General features: G+C 50.5%; 1 protein-coding gene across 1 annotated transcript in view; it reads left to right on the top strand.

The window, feature by feature from the left end:
* Nucleotides 1–26,358, top strand: part of LOC127052588 (zinc finger protein 560-like) — a 374,863-nt gene that overhangs the window by 342,398 nt on the left and 6,107 nt on the right. Inside the window, exon 3 of the mRNA XM_050956431.1 lies at nucleotides 24,652–24,778. Coding sequence (XP_050812388.1) covers nucleotides 24,652–24,778 — 127 coding nt within the window. The remainder of the gene's footprint in view (nucleotides 1–24,651; nucleotides 24,779–26,358) is intronic.

Below are 26,358 nucleotides of genomic sequence, written 5' to 3'. Positions count from 1 at the left end.
CGCAGGTATCTGTGCCCAGCATGAACCCCTTAAGGTCCCTAGGACCCCTTTTGCCTGGATGAATGTATCTGTGCCCCTTACAAACCCCTAAGCCCCCCCAGGATCCCTATAGACCGGACGTAGATATCTGTGCACCCTCACGAATCCACTAATCCTCCCAGCGACCCTTACAGCATGGAAGTAGGTGTCTGTACCCCAAAATTCCCCAAAGCAACCCCAGGACCCCTACAGCCTCGATATAGGTATCTGTGCCCCTGCACAACTCCCTAATACCCCCAGAACTCCTCCAGCCTGGACGTAGATATTTGTGACTTCAAGGAACCCCCAAAGCCCTCCCCAGGACTTCTCCAGTCCCTACATAGGTATCTCTGCCCCCCACCAGCCTTCTAAGACCCATAGGGCCCCCACCAGCCTGGTTATAGCTATGTGTACGCCACACAACCCCCCTAAGCTCCCCAGGGCCCCCTCTAACCAGTACGTAGGTATCTGCGCAACCACAAACCCTTAAGTCCCCCAGGGACCCCTCCAGCCCATATGTAGGTTTCTGTGACCCTTACCAACTCCTTAAACCCCCAGGGACCACTACAGCCTGGACGTATGTATCTATGCTCACCACAACCCCCTAAGCCATCCAGGGACCTCTCCAGCCCTGACGTAGATATTTGTGCCCCTCATGAAGCCCCTAATGCCCACCAGAATGTCTCCAGCCTGGACGTAGCTATCTGTGCCCCCCACGACCCCTAAGCCCCCCAGGGATCTCTACAGCCTCTACATAGGCGTGATGCTCTGTCCATTACCCTGCATGGCCACATGTTGTCACTGTTCCTCTATGAGAGAAATGATCTGTGCATTACCCTGCGTGGCCACATGGAATCACTGTTGCTCCATCCAGGAAATGCTCTGTGAATTTCCCTGCATGGCCACATGGTGTCACTGTTGCTCCATGCAGGAAATGCACTGTCCATTACCTGGTGTGGTCCCAAGGTGTCAATGTTGCTCCATGCGGGAAATGCTCTGTGCATTACCCTGCCTGGCCACACGGTGTCACTGTTGCGCCATATGGGAAATGTTCTGTGCGTTACCGTGCGTGGCCACATGATGTCACTGTTGCTCCATGCGGGAAATGCTCTGTGCATTACTGTGATGGAGTAGGGACTGTCTGTGTGGGGGATGGGAGAGCAGGGGGTGACTTTAGAACCGGACACGTGCTCAGCCTGTAACCTGAGCTAGGCGGGGGGAGGGGTCAGCACCTTTACCCGGGAAGCTGGACACAAGAAATGGCCAGCTGCAGGGAGTTGGGTTAGTTCAGTTTCGGTTTTGGTCTGGGTGGTTGGAATTCAGGGATTCCCAAACTGGGAACTAAGTTTCCTGAACCCCTAGAAGGACTTGATTGTGGGGTCCTGCTTGTGCCTCCAAGCTCTGCTGTATCCTTCGCTCCTGTTGTCCAATAAACCTTCTGTTTTACTGGCTGGCTGAGAGTCACTGTGAGTCCCAGGAAGAGGGGTGCAGGACCGGACTCCCCCACACTCCGTGACAGACCCTAAGCCCCTCCGAGACCCCTGCAGCCTGGACGTAGGTATCTGTGCCTCCCACCAAACACCTAAGACACTCAGAGATACCTCCAGCCTGAACTTAGGTATCTGAGCCCCCTACACACCCCCTAAGCCCCCGAGGGATCTATACAGCCAGAACATTGGTATCTGTACCCCATATAGACTCCATAAGCCCCTTGCGACACTCCAGTGTGCACGTAGGTATATGTGCCCCTCAGAAACCCTCTAAGCCCCCAGGAACCCCTACAGCCTGGACATAGGTATTTGCACTCCCTCAACTCCCCTAACCCCCGCCCCTCCCAGGACATCTACAATCTGGACGTAGATATCTGTGCCCCACACGAAACCTCTAACCCCCCCTGGGAACGATACAGCCTGGACATACGTATCTGTGCCCACTCGAACCCCTAAAACCCACTGGTACCTCTACAGCCTGGACATCATAGGGAACTTTGGCCCCCACAAATCCCTTAAGACTCCCAGGATGCCTCCAGCCTGGACGTAGGTATCTTTGCCGCCCACTAACCCCCTAAGCCCCCCTGGTAACCCTACAGCCTGGATGTAGGAATATGAGCCCCCCACGAACCCTCTAAGTCCCCATGGGACCCCTAGAGCATGGAGATTGGAATCTCATAGACTCATAGACTCATAGACTCATAGGTCAGAAGGGACCAATCTGATCATCTAGTCTGACCTCCTGCACAAGGCAGGCCACAGAACCCCACCCATCCAATTTTATAACAACCCCTATCCCAGGACCGAGTTATTGAAATCCTCAAAAATGGTTTCAAGACCTCAAGCTGCAGAGACACCACCAGCAAGCGACCCGTGCCCCACGCTGCAGGGGAAGGCGAAAAACCTCCAGGGCACCTGCCAATCCGCCCTGGAGGAAAATTCCTTCCCGACCCCAAATATGGCGATGAGCTAAACCTTGAGCATGTGGGCAAGAGTCACCAGCTAGCACCCAAGAAGGAATTCTCCGCAGCAACTCAGTACCCATCGCATCCAACATCTCCCCGCAGACCGTTGAGCAGACCTGTCTGGTGGTAGTTCAAGATCAATTGCCCAAATTAACGATCCTATCATAACATCCCCTCCATATACTTATCAAGCTTTGTCTAAAAGCCAGGAAAGTCTTTTGCCCCTACTACTTCCCTCGGAAGGCTATTCCAGAACTTCACTCCCCTAATGGTCAGAAACCTTCGTCTAATTTCAAGTCTAAACTTCCTAATATCCAGTTTATACCCATTCGTCCTCGTGTCTACATTAGTACTAAACTTAAATAATTCCTCTCCCTCCCTAACGTTAACCCCCTTGATATATTTATATAGGGCGAGCATATCCCCCCTCAGCCTTCTTTTGGCCAGGCTAAACAAGCCAAGCTCTTTGAGTCTCCTTTCATAAGGCAGTTTTTCCATTCCTCGGATCATCCTCGTAGCCCGTCTCTGAACCTGTTCCAGTTTGAATTCATCCTTCTTGAACATGGGACACCAGAACTGCACACAGTATTCCAGATGGGGTCTCACCAACGCCGTATACAACGGTACTAACACATCCTTATCCTTGCAGGAAATACCCCGCCTGATGCATCCCAAAATCGCATTTGCTTTTTTAACAGCCGTATCACATTGGCGACTCATAGTCATCCTGCTATCAACCAGTACCCCAAGGTCCTTCTCCTCCTCCGTCGCTTCCAACTGATGCGCCCCCAACGTATATCCAAAATTCTTATTATTAATTCCTAAATGCATGACCTTGCACTTTTCACTGTTGTATTTCATCCTATTTCTATTACTCCAGTTTACAAGGTGGTTCAGATCTTCCTGAATAGTATCCCTGTCCTTCTCCGTGTTAGCAATACCCCCCAGCTTCGTGTCATCCGCCAACTTTAGTAGCACATTCCCGCTCTTTGTGCCAAGGTCAGTAATAAAAAGGTTAAATAAGATCGGTCCCAAAACCGATCCTTGAGGGACTCCACTGGTGACCTCCTTCCAGTCCGACAGTTCACCTTTCAATACGACCCTCTGGAGTCTCCCCTTTAACCAGTTCCTTATCCACCTTACAACTTTCATATTCACTCCCATCTTTTCCAATTTAACTAACAGCTCCGTGTGCGGAACCGTGTCGAACGCCTTACTGAAATCTAGGTAAATTATATCTACCGCATTTCCTTTATCTAAGTAATCCGTCACCTTCTCAAAGAAGGAGATCAGATTGGTTTGGCACGATCTACCTTTAGTAAATCCGTGTTGCAATTCGTCACAATTACCATTGACCTCAATGTCCTTAAATACTTTCTCCCTTAAAATTTTTTCCAAGACCTTACATACTACAGACGTCAAGCTAACAGGCCTATAATTACCCGGATCGCTCTTATTCCCTTTCTTAAAAATAGGAACTACATTAGCAATCCTCCAGTCATACAGCACAACCCCCGAGTTTATCGATTGCTTAAAAATTATCGCTAACGGGCTCGCAATTTCACGCGCCAGTTCCTTTAATATCCTCGGGTGGAGATTGTCCGGGCCCTTCGACTTCGTCCCATCGAGCTGTTCAAGTACGGCCTCTACCTCAGTTGCAGTAATATCCACTTCCATATCCACATATCTGTGTCCCCCCCCAAACTCTCTAAGCCCCCCAGGGACCGCTATGGCCTGGACATAGGTATCTGTGCACCCCAAGGCCCCTAAGATCCCCCAGACCTCTGCAGCCTGGCTGTAGGTGTGACGGTGCTGCCCGTGGGAGCCAGCTCAGCTCACTCAATCGGAGTGAATTGCAAACAAAACAAGGCAGACAAATCCCAAACGCTGCTGGTTATTTCAATACTTAGATTTACCAAGCCAGCACAAAACAGCTTCTGTAGTACCTCACTGGTTACTTAGAAGTTTAAACCACGCAGTTCCCTTAAAGTACCCAGCCTCAGGCCTCCGTCCAGACACACCTGTTAGATATGATGATGATTCCTGAAAATCTTACTTCATCATGTTAAAGAAATGATTCTTCTGATCCCAAAGGATCAGCCACATAACCAGGTTCAATTATAACTTAGATTTTACCTAAAATACATGCTATAGCCAATTCTTATTAAGTAAGCTAAAATTTATTAGAAAAGAAAAGAGAGAGAGTGAGTGTTGGTTAAAAGATTAATAGACATATAGACTTGAATTCAATTTTAGAGGTTCAGATACAAAGTAGAGATGAGCTTGTAGTTGCCAAAAGTCCTTTAAGAAATAGTCCATAGGTTATAATCCAATGTAAATATTCAGGGTGGCTCCAGTCAATGACTGGGGATCTCAATCCTTGTGGCTTAAGGTTTCCCCCTCTTGAAACCCAAAGCAGATCTGAGATGAAGAAGGATCGTGTCCCAGGTTCTTAAACATTTCCAGTAGCCTTTCGGCCTGAGAAAACAATAGGCTTAACTCTCCTTCCAAGCATCCTGGCAATTAGTACAGAGTAATTTATTCATTAAACAGTTCAGATACAGATTACCACAACCTTCAAAGAGACACAGACAATAATACTATTTCACTCAAGTGTCATCATAAATGTTAATATTCTTTTTTTGCTCTTTGAATTAAAACTATAGCAATAGACAAGACTTGTTTGCCTACATCACAAGACCGGAGCAAACACCTCCCCTTCTACCTCTAACACTGCAGACTTGCATTTCAAAGCTCTGTTCATTTACATATCTTGTTAACCAGTTTTTAAGGTTCACCCACGGGTCAGGTCAGTCGGTGAGGTGAGTTAATTAACTCTTTCTGGCCCTGTCACCTTTCAATGAGATATTAGATTATACTTATCATGTCACAGTCGTGGTGAGTTGACTGCTGCAGCTCCCCGTAGACTCTGCCTGCGCCTCTCACCGAGCTGGAGTACAGCAGGCTAGGGCAGAGCACTCAAGGTATTGCATCTACACTAGACGCGATATATCGTCCCCCGCTGGATCGATCACTGCCCACCGATTCGGCAGGTGGTATAGACATACCCCGAGTATCTGGTGATCGGAGCTGGACCCCCGAGGAGGACACATTGAAGGAACACAAGGGTTAAGGTGCCTCTATTGTCAACTGTCAGGGCTGCTGTGGCTCAGAGGAGGGTGCTTGACTACCTGGCAGGCTTAAGCGCCGCAATCCTTGGAGGTGGGAGAAGTGAAGCGGCCGCGGTGTGCTCGGGGTGCTCGTGCTCGGAGCAGGGGTGAGCTCGGGCGAGGGGGGTGCCGCAGGGCAGAGCAGGAGAGTTGCCACAAGAGGGGAGCCTCAGGGTGGAGGGGGGAGCTGCCACCGGTGGGGCGCCTCAGGGCAGGGGTGTGTGGGGGGGGAGGGTGCAAGGTGGAAGTTTCGCCTAGGGCATGAAACTTCCTTGCACCGGCCCTGCCCCACGCCCTGCCTGCAGCCAGCCCTGCACCCCCTGCCCTGCCCTGCCAGCAGTCAGCCTCTGTCTCCAGCCAGCCCTGCACCTTCTGCTTTGCCTGCACCAGCCGCATCCTCCCTGCCCTGTCTCCAGCCATCCCCTGATGCACCCCCCTTCCTGAAGCCAGCCAGCCACGCAGCCCTTGCCCTGCCTCGAGCCAGACCCTACCTCCAGCCAACCCCACATCCACTGGTGCCCTGCAATTCCCAGGGCAGTAACCCTGCACATCTGCTTCAATGAGGGGGGCAGGGAGCAGCTGGGACCCACACATGTGCACACCCTAAGGTGACCAGACAGCAAGTGTGAAAAATTGGGACGGCGTGGGGGGTAATAGGATCCTAGATAAGACCCCAAAATTCGGACTGTCCCAATAAAATTGGGACATCTGGTCACCACAGCACACCCCCAGGACTCCTGAGTTCCATTGCTGGGTTTCCTATTGGTTCCTCTGCTGGTTGTTCTCCTTTTCCTGGGGACTTTGGCCAAGTTGCTCCCCACTCTCGGGCTCTGTCCCCAGCAGTCAAATGGGGATTTCATACCTTCCCGCTATTGGAAAGTGCTGGGAGAATCTCCCAGCAAAAGCTGCTCTGACAGTGCTAAGCAGCATCTGACCAATCAAGGTCGGAGCTCACTGCCCAGGAGGAGTGCTTGGCTCTGGGGTTTCACTTCAGCCCAGTGTAGAGAGAGAGCCCTAACCATGGAGTTTGGCTCAAGAAGACCAAGTCTCCAATTTGTTAAGGGTGTTTTGAATTTCAGTCCTGTGCTCCAAAGTGCTTCGTGTCAGTTGTAAACTTTAGGAGCATGCTCTCCACTCCATTTTCCAAATAATTCATGAAAATATAGAATAGTACCTGACACCGGACTGATCCCTGCCTGACCCACTAGGTTCACCCTCCCCGTTGGGCAGCTAAACATGGAGAAGGGCTCCTGGAATCTTGGCTTTCAACCAGCTCTGCACCCACATTACACTGATTGCAGCTGGACTGCATTTCCCTCGTTTGCTTTTGAGAATGACCTATGGGACTGTGTCAAAAGCCTTAGTAACACCAAGCTAGATCCCATCTATTGTTTACTCACCTCTACCAGGCCCAGAACCCTGCCAAAGAAGGAAAGAGGATTGGTTTGGAATGATTTGTTCTTGACAATTCCACTCTCACTAGTCATAAGAACCAAAGAAGGAGTGACAAGATTATGGTGATCAACAGATGGCTCAGGGAGTGGTGTTATAAGGAGGGCTTTGGGATATACGGTCACTGGGAAGCATTTACGGATAGATGACTGTTCGCTCAGGATGGACTTTATCTCAGCAAGGAGGGAAATAGAATTCTAGGATGGAGGCTTGCCGACCTCATCAAGAGGGCTTTAAACAAGGAAGTTGGGGGAGATGGTTGGGAGATGTTCGGGAGATCTCCACGCCAGAATATAACCTGGAGAGGGAAGTAAACAAAGTGAGCGGGGATACCCTTGCGACCCCAAGATTTGATCCAAGGAGGAATAGTGGAGTAGAAACCAGAGTAACGGGTGATGCTGGTGGTAGAAAGTTTGTGCACGACGGGGGAAAGAATGTCACTGACGCCAAACGCCGAAAATTAAAAGGTCTGTACACTAATGCGAGGAGCCTAGGTAACAAGATGGAAGAACTGGAGTTACTAGTGCAGGAAGTGAAGCCGGATATTATAGGGATTACCGAAACCTGGTGGAATAGTACTCATGACTGGAGCACGGGTATTGAAGGCTATGTGCTGTTTAGAAAAGACAGGAAGAAAGGCAAAGGTGGTGGAGTAGCCTTGTACATCAATGATGAAATTAAATGTACCAAAATAAGAAGCGATGGAATGGACAAGACAGAGTCTGTCTGGGCAAAAATCACACTGGGTAAAAAAGCAACTAGAGCATCCCCTGAGATAGTGCTTGGGGTGTGCTACAGACCGCCGGGATCGGATTGGGATATGGATAGAGACCTCTTTAATGTCTTTAATGAAGTAAACACAAAGGGGAAATGTGTGATTATGGGGGACTTCAACTTCCCGGATATAGACTGGAGGACGAGTTCTTGCAAGAATAATAGGGGTCAGATTTTTTTGGATGTGATAGCGGATGGATTTCTTCATCAAGTAGTTGAAGAACCTACCAGAGGGGATGCCATTTTAGATTTGGTGTTGGTGAGCAGTGAGGACCTCGTAGAAGAAATGGTGGTAGGGGACAACCTTGGTTCGAGTGATCATGAGCTGATTCAGTTCAAACTAGATGGAAGGATAAACAAATGTAGATCTGGGATTAGGGTTTTTGACTTCTCGAGGGCTAATTTTAAAAAGTTAAGGAAATTAGTTAGGGAAGTGGATTGGATGGAGGAATTAGTGGATTTAAATGTGGAGGAGGCCTGGAATTACTTTAAGTCACAGCTGCGGAGACTGTCGGAAGCCTGCATCCCGAGAAAGGGGAAAAAAACCATGGGCAAGAGTTGTAGGCCAAACTGGATGAGCAAACAACTCAGAGAGGGGATTAGACAAAAGCAGAAAGCTTACAGGGAGTGGAAGGAAGGCAGGATCAGTAAGGAAAGCTACCTTGCTGAGGTCAGAACATGTAGGGATAAAGTGAGGAAGGCTAAAAGCCACATTGAACTGGAACTTGCAAAGGGAATCAAAACCAATAGTAAAAGGTTCTACAGCCACATGAATAAGAAGAAAACAAAGAAAGAAGAAGTGGGGACGCTATACACTGAGGATGGAATGGAGGTTAAGGATAACCTAGGCATGGCCCAACATCTAAACAAGTACTTTGCCTCAGTTTTTAATAAGACTAGTGAGGAACCTTGCGATGATGGAGGGATGATAAACGGGAATGTGGATATGGAAGTGGATATTACGGCAAGTGAGGTAGAGGCCGTACTTGAACAGCTCGATGGGACGAAGTCGGAGGGCCCGGACAATCTCCATCCGAGGATATTAAAGGAACTGGCGCGTGAAATTGCGAGCCCGTTAGCGATAATTTTTAAGCAATCGATAAACTCGGGAGTTGTGCTGTATGACTGGAGGATTGCTAATGTAGTTCCTATTTTTAAGAAAGGGAATAAGAGCGATCCGGGTAATTATAGGCCTGTTAGCTTGACGTCTGTAGTATGTAAGGTCTTGGAAAAAATTTTAAGGGAGAAAGTAGTTAAGGACATAGAGGTCAATGGTAATTGTGACGAATTGCAACACGGATTTACTAAAGGTAGATCGTGCCAAACCAATCTGATCTCCTTCTTTGAGAAGGTGACGGATTACTTAGATAAAGGAAATGTGGTAGATATAATTTACCTAGATTTCAGTAAGGCGTTCGACACGGTTCCGCACACGGAGCTGTTAGTTAAATTGGAAAAGATGGGAGTGAATATGAAAGTTGTAAGGTGGATAAGGAACTGGTTAAAGGGGAGACTCCAGAGGGTCGTACTGAAAGGTGAACTGTCGGGCTGGAAGGAGGTCACCAGTGGAGTCCCTCAAGGATCGGTTTTGGGACCGATCTTATTTAACCTTTTTATTACTGACCTTGGCACAAAGAGTGGGAATGTGCTACTAAAGTTTGCGGATGACACGAAGCTGGGGGGTATTGCTAACACGGAGAAGGACAGGGATACTATTCAGGAAGATCTGAACCACCTTGTAAACTGGAGTAATAGAAATAGGATGAAATACAACAGTGAAAAGTGCAAGGTCATGCATTTAGGAATTAATAATAAGAATTTTGGATATACGTTGGGGGCGCATCAGTTGGAAGCGACGGAGGAGGAGAAGGACCTTGGGGTACTGGTTGATAGCAGGATGACTATGAGTCGCCAATGTGATACGGCTGTTAAAAAAGCAAATGCGATTTTGGGATGCATCAGGCGGGGTATTTCCTGCAAGGACAAGGAGGTGTTAGTACCGTTATATAAGGCGTTGGTGAGACCCCATCTGGAATACTGTGTGCAGTTCTGGTGTCCCATGTTCAAGAAGGATGAATTCAAACTGGAACAGGTTCAGAGACGGGCTACGAGGATGATCCGAGGAATGGAAAAACTGCCTTATGAAAGGAGACTCAAAGAGCTTGGCTTGTTTAGCCTGGCCAAAAGAAGGCTGAGGGGGGATATGCTCGCTCTATATAAATATATCAAGGGGGTTAACGTTCGGGAGGGACAGGTATTATTTCAGTTTAGTACTAATGTAGGCACGAGGACAAATTGGTATAAACTGGATATTAGGAAGTTTAGACTTGAAATTAGACGAAGGTTTCTGACCATTAGGGGAGTGAAGTTCTGGAATAGCCTTCCGAGGGAAGTAGTAGGGGCAAAAGACTTTCCTGGCTTTAAGACAAAGCTTAATAAGTATATGGAGGGGATGTTATGATAGGATCGTTAATTTGGGCAATTGATCTTGAACTACCACCAGACAGGTCTGCTCAACGGTCTGCGGGGAGATGTTGGATGCGATGGGTACTGAGTTGCTGCGGAGAATTCCTTCTTGGGTGCTGACTGGTGACTCTTGCCCACATGCTCAGGATTTAGGTGATCACCATATTTGGGGTCGGGAAGGAATTTTCCTCCAGGGCGGATTGGCAGGTACTCTGGAGGTTTTTCGTCTTCCCCTGCAGCGTGGGGCACGGGTCGCTTGCTGGTGGTTTCCCTGCAGCTTGAGGTCTTCAAACCATTTTTGAGGATTTCAATAACTCGGTCCTGGGATAGGGGTTGTTATAAAATTGGATGGGTGGGGTTCTGTGGCCTGCCTTGTGCAGGAGGTCAGACTAGATGATCAGATTGGTCCCTTCTGACCTATGAGTCTATGAGTCTATGAGTCTATAAATCATCCTGTAGGTGCTGCTGACAAACTGAGTGTTTAAGAATGTATTGCAGGATCTCTCCAGCTATGGCAGTCAGGCTAGCTAGTCTGTAAGTCCCAGAGGTCTTTTTGTTCCCCTTTGAAAGATAGGTCCTGTCTTGTTCATGGATGGGAAGATGTTCTTTTTCAGGGGTCTCAGACGAGAACTGGGGCACAACACCTGGTTTGTTAAGGCCACAAAAACGGAAGCAGGAACCTCTTCTCTGCTGCTGACAAAGAACCACAGGTACCTAAAAGATAGGGACTCACATCTTTGAATGGGCTTTAAAAAGGCAGTGGTTAATAAGTTTGGCCCCGACCATTTCTTGTTTCCACAAACTAGACATTTTAGCAAACTTTAGAATTCCTTGGTGCTAAACACTGTGAAACTCCCCTTTCTCCTTCACAGAGGGCTTTAATACCCCTTATCTCACTTGGGCTCTAAACTGCCCATAGTTCGAGAACTGTTCCTGTTCCTATTGGACAGATGGGAGAAGGGAAGTGACCTACCCAAGGCCTACACAACAAGGCGATGGCATAGCCAGAAAGAGAAGCAACCAGTTCTGACTCCTGTTCTAACAGATGAAAACACCCCAGAGGCCAGGAATCGAGATGGTGGGAAAATTTCATTCAAACCGTTTCTGTCCGAAAATCCCATTTAGACTAAACCAATTTGTTTCTCAAAATCATAACAAGTGGGATGAAAGATCTTTGCAAAAATATTTTGTTGCAAAACAAAAGCATCTCCTCTCTGTCAGAGTGTGTTAAATTGTCTCCTCGCACACAAAGAGGAGACACTTAAATCTCAACCATTAGATAAGATGCTTCAATCTGAGCTAAGTCGTTGCTACTATTAACAATTTCAAAATAAAAAAATACAAATAAAATAGACTATTTCAGCTAATCTATTATGTCATAATCTGCTCTGAGTAAACATGATGGGAAACTTCATATTATGCACTACTTCTAGTGACGCTCTCAAATGGATCCGCATCCTTCACCCACCATGAGGTAGGTAAGAGGGAATCATTATTATCTCTACTTGAAAGAGGGAGAAGCTAAGGCTGAGAAAGGAGAATTGACTTGTCTTAGGTCACACAGCTCGTCAGAGGCAGTGTTGGCAATAGGACCGAAGAGCCCTGATTTTCAAACAAACCATCGGATCTTGAATTTCAGACATTGAATGACCTGAATACTGTGCTCTCAGATGAACTCCAGACCAACAAGAGTGACAGTAATTATTCAGCAAGTATTTGAGGAGAACTGCAATGTTAGAGGGAATCATCAACTGCTCAGAGACAATTAATGCAGAGAAGCAGCAAAATTAATCAAAGATAGAACTGGTTCTGACTTATTTACTTGATCTTAAAAGAGAACAAGAAGGACCTGAGTCTCCTCCCTGTCAATAACCCCCTGCTCAACCAATCAGGGTAGAGACTGAGGACGGGAGGCTGAGGGTTCTCACCAGAGAGCCCAAAGGATGGCCCAGGTCACCGGTGGGGATCACTGCCCGAGCACTATTTCAGTCCCACATTTTTGGGTGGACCTTCCATAGTGGGAGCTGCAGAGGACTTCCCTGCAACACACACACACACCTCCGTCCTGTTATTGGGAAGGGAACAGGAGAAAGAGTAGAAGAGGAGCGGGGGATGGAGGAAGAGGTGAAACAAAAAGGACAAACCCTAATGTCCCCAGCGATTCTAAGGGACAAAATCCCAGGTGCGCAATAAAATTCTGCCTCCTTAAGCTCGTGTTTTCCATACCTAGAATTCACTTGTCACCAGACAGATCAGACTGAACAGGTTTCAAACCTCCAGGAGGCTCTTACCTTCTAAACAGGGATGGCTGTTTTCTAGTAAAATCACTACAAGGGAAGGAGGAAACTCGAAAGAGGCTCCTCCTGGCGCTCACGTCCATGACCCCAAATAATCTCTCAGTCCTCAAAGAGAGACCTGGAGAAGGAAACGTGCTGAAGCAAAGCCACAGAGTTCTCTGAGGTTTCCCTGGCCCCTCGCCCGTGTCCTGCCTGGCTGATGTCAGCATCTCTCTGTGAGGTCACCACCTCCCCACCACCTTTGACCAATAGTCTGAGGTCCTGCAAAAGGCCTATGTGATGTCACTGCCGCACCCCTCCCTTTCTGGGCTAATGTCCTGCCCCTGGCCAGGCACTTTGGAGGTTTGAGCTACTCCCTGTGGATCACCCCACTCAAGGAGCGTTCGTTCTAGGCAGCAAGCCGGCTAGACAGGAAAACATCAGACGCTGCTCCCAATGCTACACTCAGTTTTTCAGAAATTAGTCGACTTCATGGTCAGAAGACACCATTAGAGCATCTAACCTGCGTATTACAGGCCTCCTGTATGACATAACAGCTACTTTGGGGGCAAACACATTCCAGAAAGGCATCTAGTCTTCATTAAATGACATCAGGAGATGGTGAATCCACCACTTTCCTTGGTAGCTTGCTCCTGTGGTGAATCATCCTCGCTGTTGACTATTGTGCCTCAGTTGTAATATGAATTTGTCTCTTTTCACTTTCCAGCCATTGGGTCTTGTTATGCCTTTCTCTGCTCCATTCAAGAGCCCGTAAATACCCAATCTTTTCTCTCCATTAAGGCCCTTCAACATTTCAATGAAATCACCTTTCAATCTTCTTTTGATAAGCTAAACAGGTTGAGCTCTTTCAATAGCTCACTGGAAGGCATTTTTCTCCAGCCCTCAGAACATTTGGTGGCTCTTTGCAGCCCTAGCTCCAATTTCACAACATCTTTTTCAAATGAGGATACCAGAACTGGAGGCAGTATAAAGGTTGTATAAAGGTAAAATTAAATAGGTTGCAGAGGAGTTTTTTTTAATTTCGTCTTTTGTTGCTAAAAATTTTGTCTCTCTGCGGTGAGAAAAAACACTCCCCGAATGCCAAAATTTGAGCCATGAAAAGCGGCAGTGTGAACAGCGCATCATAGGTGGAGCTGTGCTCCCGGTGACAAAGCTCCTGCCCCTCATTGGAGGTAGTTTGGCTTTGTTGCCGGGGAAGCTCTCTCTCAGCGATAAGGACGGCCACACAGCGCACCTTACAATGGCATGGTTAGAGGCACAGCTGCACCGTGGTACGGTGCGCGGTGTAGACACAGCCTCAGAGCTGGGGAAAGCCGACAGGCGCTGAGGAGCACAGGGTTCAGACAGAGACATCCGTTAGGAGAGGAACTATTCACAGGGATTCTCTATAGCCTAGTAAGGTGGAGAGGATGGAAGATGATAATGTACAGGTAGGTTCTGATGAGAAACAGTGAAATGAAAGAGTCTCCCTCAACTACATCATGTAATAGCAGACAGCTAAAATGGGACACATTTTAGAAGTGCTTAAACACAAACGCTAAACGTCTAAGTACTAAGACTGGTGAATTTGAGTGCCTGGTATTGAGTGACGATATTGATAGAATAGGCATCACAGAAACCCTTGCACCCCCTCCTGCACCCACATGGGGAGACTGACCTGTGTGCATGGAGCAGCTGGCATTGCTGCCCCCCACTCCTCCCTGGAACGCTGCTCATCTGGGCACCCCTAGGGGCTGTGGGATGTGGGGGCAAGAAGTGAGATCATCCGAGCTCCCTGCATCCAGGTCACTTTCCTCAGCCGGGCTGCATAGCGGGAGGGCAGAGAGCAGCAGCTTCTGATGCTCCCCTCACAGCACAGCCCAAGTGGGAAAAGTGACCAGGACGCATGGAGCACATAGGGTTGCTCCTTACTCCCCTCAAACCTCTATGGACCCATGGAGGAGCATTGGGGCAGGGGAGAGCAGTGAGCACCTTTGCACTGCCACACGGTGCCCTTTGACCCCTGGAGCCCTGGGCGGCTATCGGGGGGCAAAAACCCTAAGGCCAGCCAGGCTCCCCAGAACGATCAGCAGGAAAAACAGAGACTGGCCACACACTGAGCAGTGGTAGCCTGGGCGGCTCGTAATGGAGGCTCAGGGGGGAGGGGTGTCATAACATTTTTTCCCAGATTTGGACCTTAGCATCCAAAATATGGGTGTTAGCATGAAAACTAAGCTTGGAGGTTACCAGCTTGGACCTGGTAAAGCTGCCACCAGCCAGGGATTTATACAGTGCCTGGCTCACTGTGGTCTCCCCAAAACCTTCCCCGGGGGACCCCCAGACTCGGATGCCTTGAGTCTCACAACAAAGGGAAATAAACCATTTCCCTTCCCCCTCCTCCCCTCCAGGTGTTCCCTCCCTGGGTTCCTGGAGAGATACACAGAAGCAAGCTCCGTGAATCTAAACAGAGGGACTCCCCCCTCCCTGTTTCCAGTCCTGGAAATAGAAGTACCAAGATAGCTAATCTCTCTTCCCTCTTACCCAGAGGATATGCAAAGTCAGGCTAGTAAATCTAACACAACGAGATTTTCCCCCTGATTTCTTCCTCCCACCAATTCCCTGTTGAGCTGCAGACTCAATTCCCTGGAGTCCCTACTAAAGAAAAAATCCAACAGGTCTTAAAAAGAAAGCTTTATATAAAAAGAAAGAAAAGGACATAAAAATGGTCTCTCTGTATTAAGGTGACAAATACAGGGTTATTTGCTTAAAAGAAAAAAATGAATAAACAGCCTTATCCAAAAAGAATACAATTTAAACATTCCAGCAACTACACACATGTCAATAAAAAAAAAACCAATATAAATTATTGTCTTCTTATCTTTGTACTTACAACTTGGAAACAGAAGATTAGAAAGGCAGGAGATAGAAAAATCACTCTCATAGCCGAGACGCCACAGACACAAGACAAAGAACAAAGAACTCACACACAAACTTCCCTCCACCCAGATTTGAAAAAGTCTTGTTTCCTGATTGGTCCTCCGGTCAGGTGTTTTAGGTTACTGGTGTTACCCCTTTATAGGTAAAAGAACATTAACACTTAGCTATCTGTTTATGACAAGGGAGCTCAGCCTCCCCAAACCTTGCACTGCCAAGGGGACAGTGGGGCCCATGATCAGAGGCCCTGGTCAAGTTAGGTCCCCCTGGAAAAGTCTCCCCTATGCCAGCCCCAGGGCTGGAGGAGCTCCCACTCCCTGCTACAGCCCGGGGGCTGCAGCAGGGGCACAGAGCTTCTCTGGTCTCAGGGCCACAGCGGGGCAGGGCTAAAGGAGTGATAGGGTGGGGCTGGTGGGGGAAGGGGTGGAACAGAAGTGACAGTGGATGTGGCCATGGGTGGAAGGGGGTAGAGCCACAGACAGAAGGTAGGGGCATGGTTCTGGTGCTGGGGCCCCCACACTTGTTCTCCCTTTCCCGGGGGTTTGGCATCACTAGCCCCTGCTTAGCGAGTAGGGTTCAGTGGTCCCCATAATGTGGGGTGCGACTCCTAGGGGGACACAGAGGAACATTCATGGGGGCACCTCAGGACCTGAGCCAGACCACATAGAGGGCAGGGAGGGAGCAACGCTCTGCCACAGCTCTTCCCCAACCCCACCCTCAGCCTGAGACTCTGGCTCCCAGCCCGGCGTCGACCCCTTTACCCCTGTCCGCACCCCTCTCCCCAGCAATCAACAGCCCCACTCCTCCCAGCCCTGGTTCTTGACCGTGGCTTCCGAGGAGCCACAGCCATGGCTAAGAGGGCACAATGTGAAATGTTTGGGGACCACTGGTTTAGGGTGACGTCCTCAATCACTTCTCTGCAGTCCAATAAAAGCTATTCCTCACTCACCTACCCCTCCATCAGGACGGACTAGGTATGTTCTGCTGCCCTTCACTCATACAGGAAGGAGAATAACATTTCATTCCACTCAATCCTAAAGTGATTTGTAACCCAAGACCATCCCAAACTGGTCAGTTTGGGGAAGCGGCCCCATCATGCTGCATAGCTAGGCAGAGTAGGTGTGTCTATGCAAACACGGTCTGTTCCTGAAGTCTTTCCCCAGCTCCTCACTAGGTGAGAGAGGGGAGCTCATTCAGACCCTGCTTACGCTTAGTATTTAAAAACTCCTTAGTGTCCCTATCTCTGCCGGCCTTAGACTTCTCCTCCTGTCCGTTTTTTGACAGCTCAGATGAGGTGACCGAGTGGTTAAGGTGATGGATTGCTACTCCATTATGCTCTGCCTGCATGGGTTCAAATCCCCTTCTCATCACAGGCATTTAGTCTTTACCCTCCTTTATAGACAACCATCTCCCCCTTTGGTACAATAACAGATCAAACAATGTTGCTTGTGTTACCCAAAATTGGGTCGGTTAGTAAGCTTAGAGAGGACTAATAATGCCCCTCCCCCCCAGAGTTTGACAGAAAGCAGCACGTTTATTACCTTGATAGCTAAGCTCAAAAGAAGGGATGGGAGAGGGTGTCACACTCATACTCACGCTCCAGGGACAGGCCTGGCAGTGGAGATGTCACGATCCTTTAAGGTAAGTGTCCCACAGCGCAGAGATGGACGGTGCGATGAAGATCAGTCTCCCTGAGGTGCAATAGAATGTAACACAAGGAACCGCTGGCCAGATGGGCCGGGTGAAGGGCATTCACTGGAGGTACAAAGGAGAGTGGGAAAGCCACTTCACAGGCATTCAAAGAGGGAAAGGACACAAGCTGGGGGAGTTTAACAGACCTTTTGAGCATACAGGTTATACAGAGCATACAGATCACTGCTGCTCCTACAACATGATAAGTTCTCAAGCAGCATGTTTCTTACTTTGCCCATCTGTCAATTTTGATGATTATTGATGGAAATATTTTGCCATTGGGTTGTGTGTTTACACAGAAATTGACATTTACCAACAAATACACAATTCTTCCAAGCCTGCCTCGTCTGCAGTTGATGGGTTCAGAGGGACACATTCACTCTTCCAGGTCCCCATTCCAGGCCTGTGCTCTCCAGGTTGTCAACTTCCCGCACTGCTGGGATCCTTCCCTCATCTCCCCCCAAACCACTGCCGCACCCCCACTTCTGGGGTCCCCTCCCTACACTGTCTAACTCCACTGCTGGCAGGATCCCTTCCTGTTCCTTTCATTTCCTGCCTCCACTCTGGGCAAAAGCTCTGCACTCTTCCCACACCAGAAGTTGAACCCAGGCCACCTGGGTGAAAACCAGGAATCCTGACCACTAGACCATATGGGACTATTGTTGCATCTGACGAAGTGGGTATTCACCCACGACAGCTCATGCTCCAATACGTCTGTTAGTCTATAAGGTGCCACCGGATTCTTGGCTGCTATTATTACTACAACTCAGGCCTTGGCTACACTGGAGAGTTACAGTGCAGGTGGTGGCTTTACAGCGCTGTAACTTACTCCCCGTCCACACTGGCAAGGCACATACAGCGCTGTATCTCCCTGGCTACAGTGCTGCATGTGCTCCACCTCGACGAGAGGAATAAAGAGAACAGAGCTGGTGATGCAGCGCTGGGGTGCCAGTGTAAACAGTGATTAATCTTACTACGCTGTCACTGACCTCCGGAACCTACCCATAATGCTTTTAAGTAGAGATAACGCTCTTTGTTTTGGTGTGATGCCTCTGTTTGTTTTGTTGTGAGCTCAAGACTCCCGGAGCTGCTTATCTAAAAACCAAACACAGTTACTGTTTGCAGTGAATGAGCAGAGGCAGGGGGATCCCTTTGGAACGCCCACAGCTGGTGTTTGCTTGAGGAGAGAAGCAGCCAGGTGGGCACGGGGGGGGTCTGTTTTGGATCAGCGGCTTATGTGGTCTGTGAGGAAAAAAACAAAGGCGGCTATTTGCATTTAGTGAATGAGAGAGGGGTGGGGGAGGAGGCTTGAACTTGCCAGGCAGGTAGCTGACACAGTGTCAGCTCCAAAAATCCACTCGCTCTGTCTCCCCCACGCTCCGTGTCACACTCCACCACACCCTCCTCTTTTGAAAAGCACATTCCAGCCACTTGAATGCTGGGATAGCTGCCCATAATGCACCACTCCCAACAGCGCTGCAAATGTGGCCATGACAGAGTGCTGGTAGCTGTCAGTGTGTCCACACTGCAGCGCTTTCCCTAAACAGCTGTAGGAAGACAGCTTTAACTCCCAGCGCTGGACAGCTGCAAGTGTAGCCAAACCCTCTCTAAGCCGACCCCTTATGAGAACAGCAGGGACTAGCATGACTAGATGTCCCGATTTTTGGGTCTTTTTCTTATATAGGTGCCTATTAACTCCACCCTCATCCCAATTTTTCACATTTGCTGTCGGATCACCCTAGCAGGGGTTGCACACAGGGCTGCATTAACCTTCAGGTGCTGAGGTTTCCCTCTCTCCATTCCCAGAGCCTGTGATCAGGAAACAGACATCAGGGCTCCCAGGTGCTGCACAGACCATGACTGAGATCAGACCGCATATTATGCAAGGTGCTGTACAAACCCTGGCCAACACTGAGACACCCAGGAGGTTCCCCTCAGTTTCCCTGAGCCTCTGCTGCCCAACTTCTTCTGAATCCCTCTGGCTCACACCCCCCACACAAAAAACCCACCTTTCCAAACAGTCCTTCTTTCCTTGCCCCCTGATTCTGGTTTCACACCCTGGGACCATCTCCTCTCTTTGTCTCTCCCCCTCCAGGTGAAGCAGAGATGGAGGCAACTTCATCCTCTGGAGTCAGCCTCAGCGAGCACTGCAGCCGGCCACGGGGGAGGGGGGCTGTTTGCAGACACAGGAAGGGAGCAGGGGGTGCTGGGAAGAAGGCGGCAGGAGAACAAAGCTCAGAGACCCAACATGGGGAAATTCCAGGGGGCGGGGCTCAGACACATCCCAGGTGCGGGCAGCTCCTGGGGGCGGGGCTCTGGCTCAGCTCGGTGGCGGGGCAGCTCCTCGGGGCGGAGCTCCAGCACAGAGCAGGGGTGGAGCAGCTCCTGGGGGCGGGGCTCTGGCACAGCCCATGGGCAGGGCAGCTCCTCGGGTGTGGGGCTCTGGCACAGCCCGGGGGCGGGGCAGCTCCTGGGGGTGGGGCTCTGGCACAGCCCGGGGGCGGGGCAGCTCCTGGGGGCGGTGCTCTGGCACAGCCCATGGGCAGGGCAGCTCCTGGGGGCGGGGCTCTGGCTCAGCTCAGGGGCGGGGCAGCTCCTGGGGGTGGGGCTCTGGCACATTCTGACACGGAGCCCTGGCTGAACAGCTGCTTCCTGGTTCTCCACGTGCTGCCAGCAGCGCTGGAGCTGCCCGAGCCGGAGCGGAGCTGCTGTTCTCAGCTGCAGCCAGGATCTGCCCACGGCCCCGCTGGGATCCAGGTGGGGACAGAGACTGGGGCCCGGGGGTTCCCCTTGGTGTGGCTGGCGGGGGCGGGAGGGGAGAAGCCGGAGCTGCATGCAGGGGAAGGGCGGTGGGACATTGTGACCCGGAGCCCCCGGGGAATGAGAAGCGCTGGGGGGCAGGAAAGTGACTCTGCCCCAGGGAGCCTGGGAGAAGTCTTGAAGGCGCCTCGGACCCAGTGGAGCTGCAGGAGGATCCGCCCGCCCGCCCCGCTGGGATGGGGGGGCCGGGGCCCGGCCGTCATGTGGGGGGGAGGGGCGGACCCCGGGCCAGGCGGGGGGAGCGGTGTATTAAATCCCTCCCCATAGCAATGTGCTACTCCCGGGCACTGCGCATACCCAGTAACAACCGCTGAAGCCGCTGCCCTTTCCACTGCCCGGACCAGCCGTAACATTCCGCCGGGCGCTGGGGGCGGGGCTGGAGCGGGGCGGGGGAGTAACGGAGCGTGGAAGGGGCGGGAACAGAACAGGAAATTGATGGGCGAGGGGGGGTCAGGCAGCTGGAGGCAGGGTTTGTGGGGGGCTAAAGGGCACAATCCGGGCTGGTGGGAGGAGCAGGAGTTGAGCTCAGGGGGAGGCGCATGCAGAGCCCTCCCCTTTGGTGTGAGGGCGGAGGTGTCGAGGGGGGAGGAGAAGCCGAAGTTGCAGGGGGGGAAGGTCACTGGGGTGCGGGGGGTAGATCTGTCTCTGTGCAGCCAGGACATTCCCGGGGTGGGAGGGAGGTGAGTTAACTGGATCCTGTCCCTGTTTTTGCCACTTCCTCCCACACACACATTCTCTCAAGATTTCCCCTTTTCTCTCTCATTATCACACGTGGCTATAAAATCCAGGGAGATTCTCCTCCCGCCCCCCAATGATCAGCTCTCTAATTGCCTCTGATTTTCCCTTTTCTCTCCATACTTTTCAAATGTCAATTTAAAATCTCTCCGATGGGGGGTGGATTTTCCCACCCATTTTATCTGCAGCGATTTGTCCTTGTTTGGGTGGGAAATTGTTGCCCTGGGTCATTCCCCAGAACATGGCTTCCACTGGAGTGGGATGGGATGAGGTTCCCGTTCTCTGCCAGGGCAGGGAAGGGAAGGGAGGAGCACATCCCCCATGGAGACTGCCCAGACCCCATTTCCCAATCCCCCTGCGGCCCCCTTCTATTGTCCAGGGAGCCTTCCAGCTCCCCCCCCCCGCCCTTAAATCAGCTCCTCAAAGGGCTCTGAGCTGCTCACGTGAATGGTTGCCCCGTGGCTGGAGGGGACCATCACATTCTGTTTATGTATTGGACAGTCATATAAAATCCAGTCCAACAGTCCCCCTTTTCCACTAGTTATTTAATAGCAACATCAAATCCCCTCCGAACTTGGTGGTTTTCTCTCATGTTATCAAATGTCCTTTGTGACAGGGTTCTCTCTGCGTGTCTCAAAGATTGATATAAAATACCCCAAACATTTGCCCCTCTTCTATCTAGTTGTTTTATTTCTAATTGAATATGATGGGTTGTTTCCCAATGTGCTAAGATGCAGCCGCCTCTGGGGTGGATCCATGGTGGCCATTATTTGCTAGTGACAGCCCGTGGACCTTTCTTGCCCTCCAGGCCTTCCATTCTCCTGTTAAAGAAGCACTCCCCAGGCTCCCTCTGCCTGTGTGATTGGCCAGCAGGAGGTGGTGTTAACTTTCTAGCCACTTCTCCCACTCTGTGAGGTAACACTTGCAGGGGCAGGGAAGGTGTCTGTGTGGGGAGATTGCAGCTGAAGGGGCATTGTGGTAGGGGGAGGCCTCTGGGTGGCTGGGCAGGGGGTACCCTAGTCAGGTTGGTGGGTTGTGGAGGTTTGGAGTTTTCGGGGGTGGTGGTTCTGATGTGCCCATCCCTGAAACTATGGGTCCTGGAGGTGGGTATCGCTGGGGGCCTGGTGGCTGCAGAACAGTGGGGGTGGGTGTCTCTTGGGGAGGCGGGACAGAGGGTTAGAGGGAGCCTGGTTCTGTGCCTGGGGCTCTGTCTGTGCTTCCCTTGCTGGTTCCTGGTTTTGTTGCCATGCCCAGTGCACAGAGCTGGGGGAGGGGATCCCTGGCACTAGGTGAGGGCATGCCAGGGAAGCAGAGTGATGGGTCGCACTGTAAAGCATCAGGGGGTCACACTGGGCAGAGGAGGGGGTCCCAGGCAAATGTCAGGGTAAATCGTTCTGGAGGGTGGGGAAGTTCCTAGGCAGGCAGTGAGGGACTGAGTTCCCATTGGGGGGGGTCCCTTGAGGGGGTCCCTGGCTGCTGGGGGCTCTTGGTGGGGGGAACCCCTTGGGATTCCCAACCTGGTAGTCATGGTGTGGTGGGTGTTCTCTGGCCGGTGGGGCTTTGAGGGGTATCTGGGGTCCCTGGCCAGGGACTCTGGGAGCTGCGTCCCAGGGAATATCTGATGGGATCCTGACTGGGGGGTGTCTGGGGCCCCTGGCTGGGGGAACTGGGCTCTGGGTACTAGGGGGTGTCTGGGGACTGCTGCTAACCATGATCCTTCTCTCTGGTCAACTTGTACCAGAGTTCTGGCTCCTAGTCACCAGGTCACCAAGTCCATTCCCCAGTCACGTGCCCTGTCACTGTGATAACTTTCTGTCCACTTAGCAAACACTGTTAGTGTGAAATCACAGAATTTACTTTTCTCCTCTTTTGAAAACTGCAGGAACTTTCGGTTCCGTTTGGAAAATTTTTGCCCCCAGTCCTTGTCCTAGCTCTGCGGGGGTGAGGGAGGTGGGAAGGGAGTCAGCACTGCCACACGATGGTCTTTTCCACAGCGTTCTGAACTCATTCTTTCTGAAATCCGGTGTCACTGAGACCGTTGTTAATCCAGAGTCACTGTATGGAAAGACAAGGAGTGATTCCAGATGGACAGTGGGTCAAATGAGATCAGCCATTCTCCCTGTGAGGAGGGGCTCCCATTAGCTGCTCTCCCCAGAGAGCTAAAGAAGGGAAGCTGCTCATACACTCTGTCCCTCTCTGCTCAGGATATTGGGGTTCAGCTTCCTGGGTCAGATGCTGCAGCCTCCATTGTGATCTGAAAGACCAGGCTTGGCAGCTGCTGCTCCCCCAGTGGGGCTCTGTGCTGGGAAGTGACCTTAATTAAAGTTTCTTCTCTACTCGGCCCAGGGGATGACTTTCTGCAGCTGGTCCTAGCCCCCTAGGGCAGTCCTGGGCCCTGTTACTACTAAATTCTGAGCCAGAATCTCCAGGTAACTGAAAGACCTCAGGGAATGCCCTAGGGTCTGGCAAGAAAGTGACTCTGCACAAACAACACCACCTCATTTCTCCTCCCATTAGCGGTTGCCAGGAGGAAATCCAGCCATGGGAGAGCAAAGCCCCCAGGAATGGGACTGTCCCAGCCAGAGGGGCAGGGAGAGAGGACAGGGGAAGGAGAGACTGAAAAGGGCAGTGGGAGAAATGAATGAGGGGGAGAGATTTCCAGCTCTCTAGTCCACCCAGACACATGTATTGCTGCATCCTGGGGCAGAACCACTTTCCAGTGAACAAAACAAGGATCAGACAGAGCAAAAGCCAGTTCCTGACTCCATATTCCCCCTGCTGGGGTGTGGCTGCCGTGGGGTTAGTGTCTGAGGGAATCCCCCACAGTGACTCCTTTGGTTCTGCTCTTTTCTAGCCTTGTGTTCAGAGAAGGGGTGAGGGGAGAGAGAAGGGAGGTTAAAAATGTGTCTGTGGACTTAGCCTGGCAGGAGGGGCCAGGTTTAAATTGTAATAAACAGATTGAGCATTTCCCAGCATGACAGAATCTAGGGTGTCTGTCTGCAGGGAAAGGGCCTGGGGGAATTGTGATGTGAAATTAACTAAAACCGGTTCTGAAACGCCCACAACTGCCCTTCTCCCCCAGACAGGCTGCAGAATGTTTTGCTGCAGCTCATCCCAGCCTGGCGTGGGACAGGGAAGAGAAATGGCTGCAGTGGAGTCAGTCCAGGTAGAGATTATCGGGGGATTGCTGGTGGGTTCCTGCTGGAGGAAAGGGAGAGCAAATACACCAGAGGTGGGAAGCTTTGCAGAGTCTGGTTTGGAGGTTGGAGCGGGGCAGGAAATTCACAGCGCGGGGGAAGGAGGAGGCCAGGGTGTGGCAGACCTTCTGGGAGTTATTTACTAAGTGGCCTAGATTCTAGGAACAGACCCAGGAGGTTTGGAGGTGGAAATGCCCTAATTTGTGAAGAGAGAAAATAACCCACCTACATGGAGCTAGTCAAACTGACCAGACTCCTAGTGCTGGAGCCTGACCTCATTAACCATCAGCTGCTGTGAGATATAAAGGGGACACCCATGAGTCAGGCTTATTGGAGCTGCCTCTCCCTTCATATCCCGCTCCTCACAATGAGGAGGGTGTTGGGCATCCTACCAGCGAGCACTCCCTGGACCCTGCTAGGGGCTCCATCTCCTGTATCAGTCAGTGGCTAGTAGGGGGGTGATGGATATGCTGGGAGAGATAAGGGGCTCTCTCTTCATCCCCTCACCCTGGCATTTGCTGGATACTCTGAGCCAGGTCGAGGTGGGACTCTCCTGACTATGATCCACCCAGAGCTTCCATTTGATTCACTCTTCTCTGCCACAAATAGTGGGGCTGTGAGTGGGGCAGCAAGTCCTTAGTGTTGGACTCTTACTCTTTCAGGGGCTGGTGACCTTCAAGGAGATGGCTATGTATTTCACCAGGGAAGAGTGGGCTCTGCTGGACCCCACTCAGAGAGCCCTCTACTGGGATGTCATGCAGGAGAACTATGAGACTGTGACCTCGCTGGGTAAGGGTTCCTGTCCCTTCTGTTCTTGGAAGGGGAAATGAAGAGTGAAGGTTCACGCCACCCCCACAATGCCATCTGTACCCTGTCCTGTTTCAGCATCACCCCAATAGGCCAGTGACACACATAATACCAGAGACCCTCCTCTGCTGCAGATCACTTTGGGAACAGAGCACAGGAGCCGTATTGCACAGTGTCAGATATCTCCTGTTTGCTCAAGTGAAACTGAGGGTTAGGTCTGGCATAACTGTCCCATACCCCTAATCATTTTTGTTGCCCTTTTCTGAACCTTTTCCAATTCCAATATATCTATTTTTGAGATGGGGTGACATGTGCATGCAGTATTCAAGATGTGGGTGTATCATGGATTTATTTGCTGTTTTTACAAATATGATCTATGAGATATTCTGTCATATCTATCACTTTCTTAATTATTTCCTACATTGTTCACTTTTTTTCACTGCTGCTGCACATTGAGTGGATGTTTTCAGAGAACTATCCACAGTGACTCCAAGATCCATCTCTTGAGTGGAAACACCCAATTTAGACCCCATCATTTTGTATGTATAGTTGGGATTGTGTTTTCCAATGGGCTGCACTATGTGCTATCCTGTCATCTAGTACTGCTGAGATCCTGGATTCAGTAATATCCCTGCCCTTCCTGTTCCCTTTCTCCACCGAACCCCGCCAGCCCATGCTTCCTGTTCCCAGCTTCCCCAGGATTCTCGCACTGTCTCTGAACGTCTCTGTCAGCAAGAAGCAGTGCCAGGGACACTTGCCCTCTGTCTGGAGTCTTCGATTTCTGGGACATGGATTTACTTTCTCTGTGTTGTAAGAGGCTCTGTCATAATGAGTGTCTGTGATGTTACCCAGAGTACAATCTGGACTGTTAAATAGCTGTCCCCTCAGTCCTCCAGCATGGAGTGCCTTTTCCACTGTTTTCCTGCGAGAACAGCCCCTCTTGGCCAATTAACACACAGTCTCCAGCATGTAATTCACTCCCAGCTACACAGTATTGAGTGCTGCTAGACAGCCACTCATGAATTACACCTCAGGAGAAAACCAGCAAATTCTCAAGTGCCCAACTTTCCCCCAGAAATGTGCATCTTGCACTGTCCAGCACGCTACTGAACGACCCAAGCTCATATGAAGTCTGTCTTTTCATCAGCGGAAAATGACATGCACCAACTTGTTATCCCAAACAGAGTTTCCAACACACTTCAATCCACACATACTGGTTAGATGAACAATAAACCAAGATTGTTAACTACCAAAAACTAAAACTAGGCCCAGTCCATGAAAGGGGCACTCCCAGGAGAGACTGTATAAAGGCTGGAACAGGAAACACCTTTGTAAACCTGAGACAGCTGCCTTGGGGACAATGACAGGGAGAATCCCCCAAAGTGACTCCTTTGTTTCTGCTCTTCTCTGGCCTCCGATTGTTCCTTCCAACGTGGAGTACTTTGCACTTGTCTCTACTGAATTTGATCCTATTTACTTCAGATCATTTCTCCTGTTTGTCCAGATCATTTTGAATTTTAAACCAATCCTCCAAAGCACTTACAACCCCTCCCAGCTTGGTG

This window comes from Gopherus flavomarginatus, chromosome 5, assembly GCF_025201925.1.
Source record: "Gopherus flavomarginatus isolate rGopFla2 chromosome 5, rGopFla2.mat.asm, whole genome shotgun sequence".
NCBI lineage: Eukaryota > Metazoa > Chordata > Testudines > Testudinidae > Gopherus > Gopherus flavomarginatus.
The sequence above is the reverse complement of the archived record's forward strand: the minus strand, read 5'-3'. Positions and strand labels throughout refer to the sequence as shown.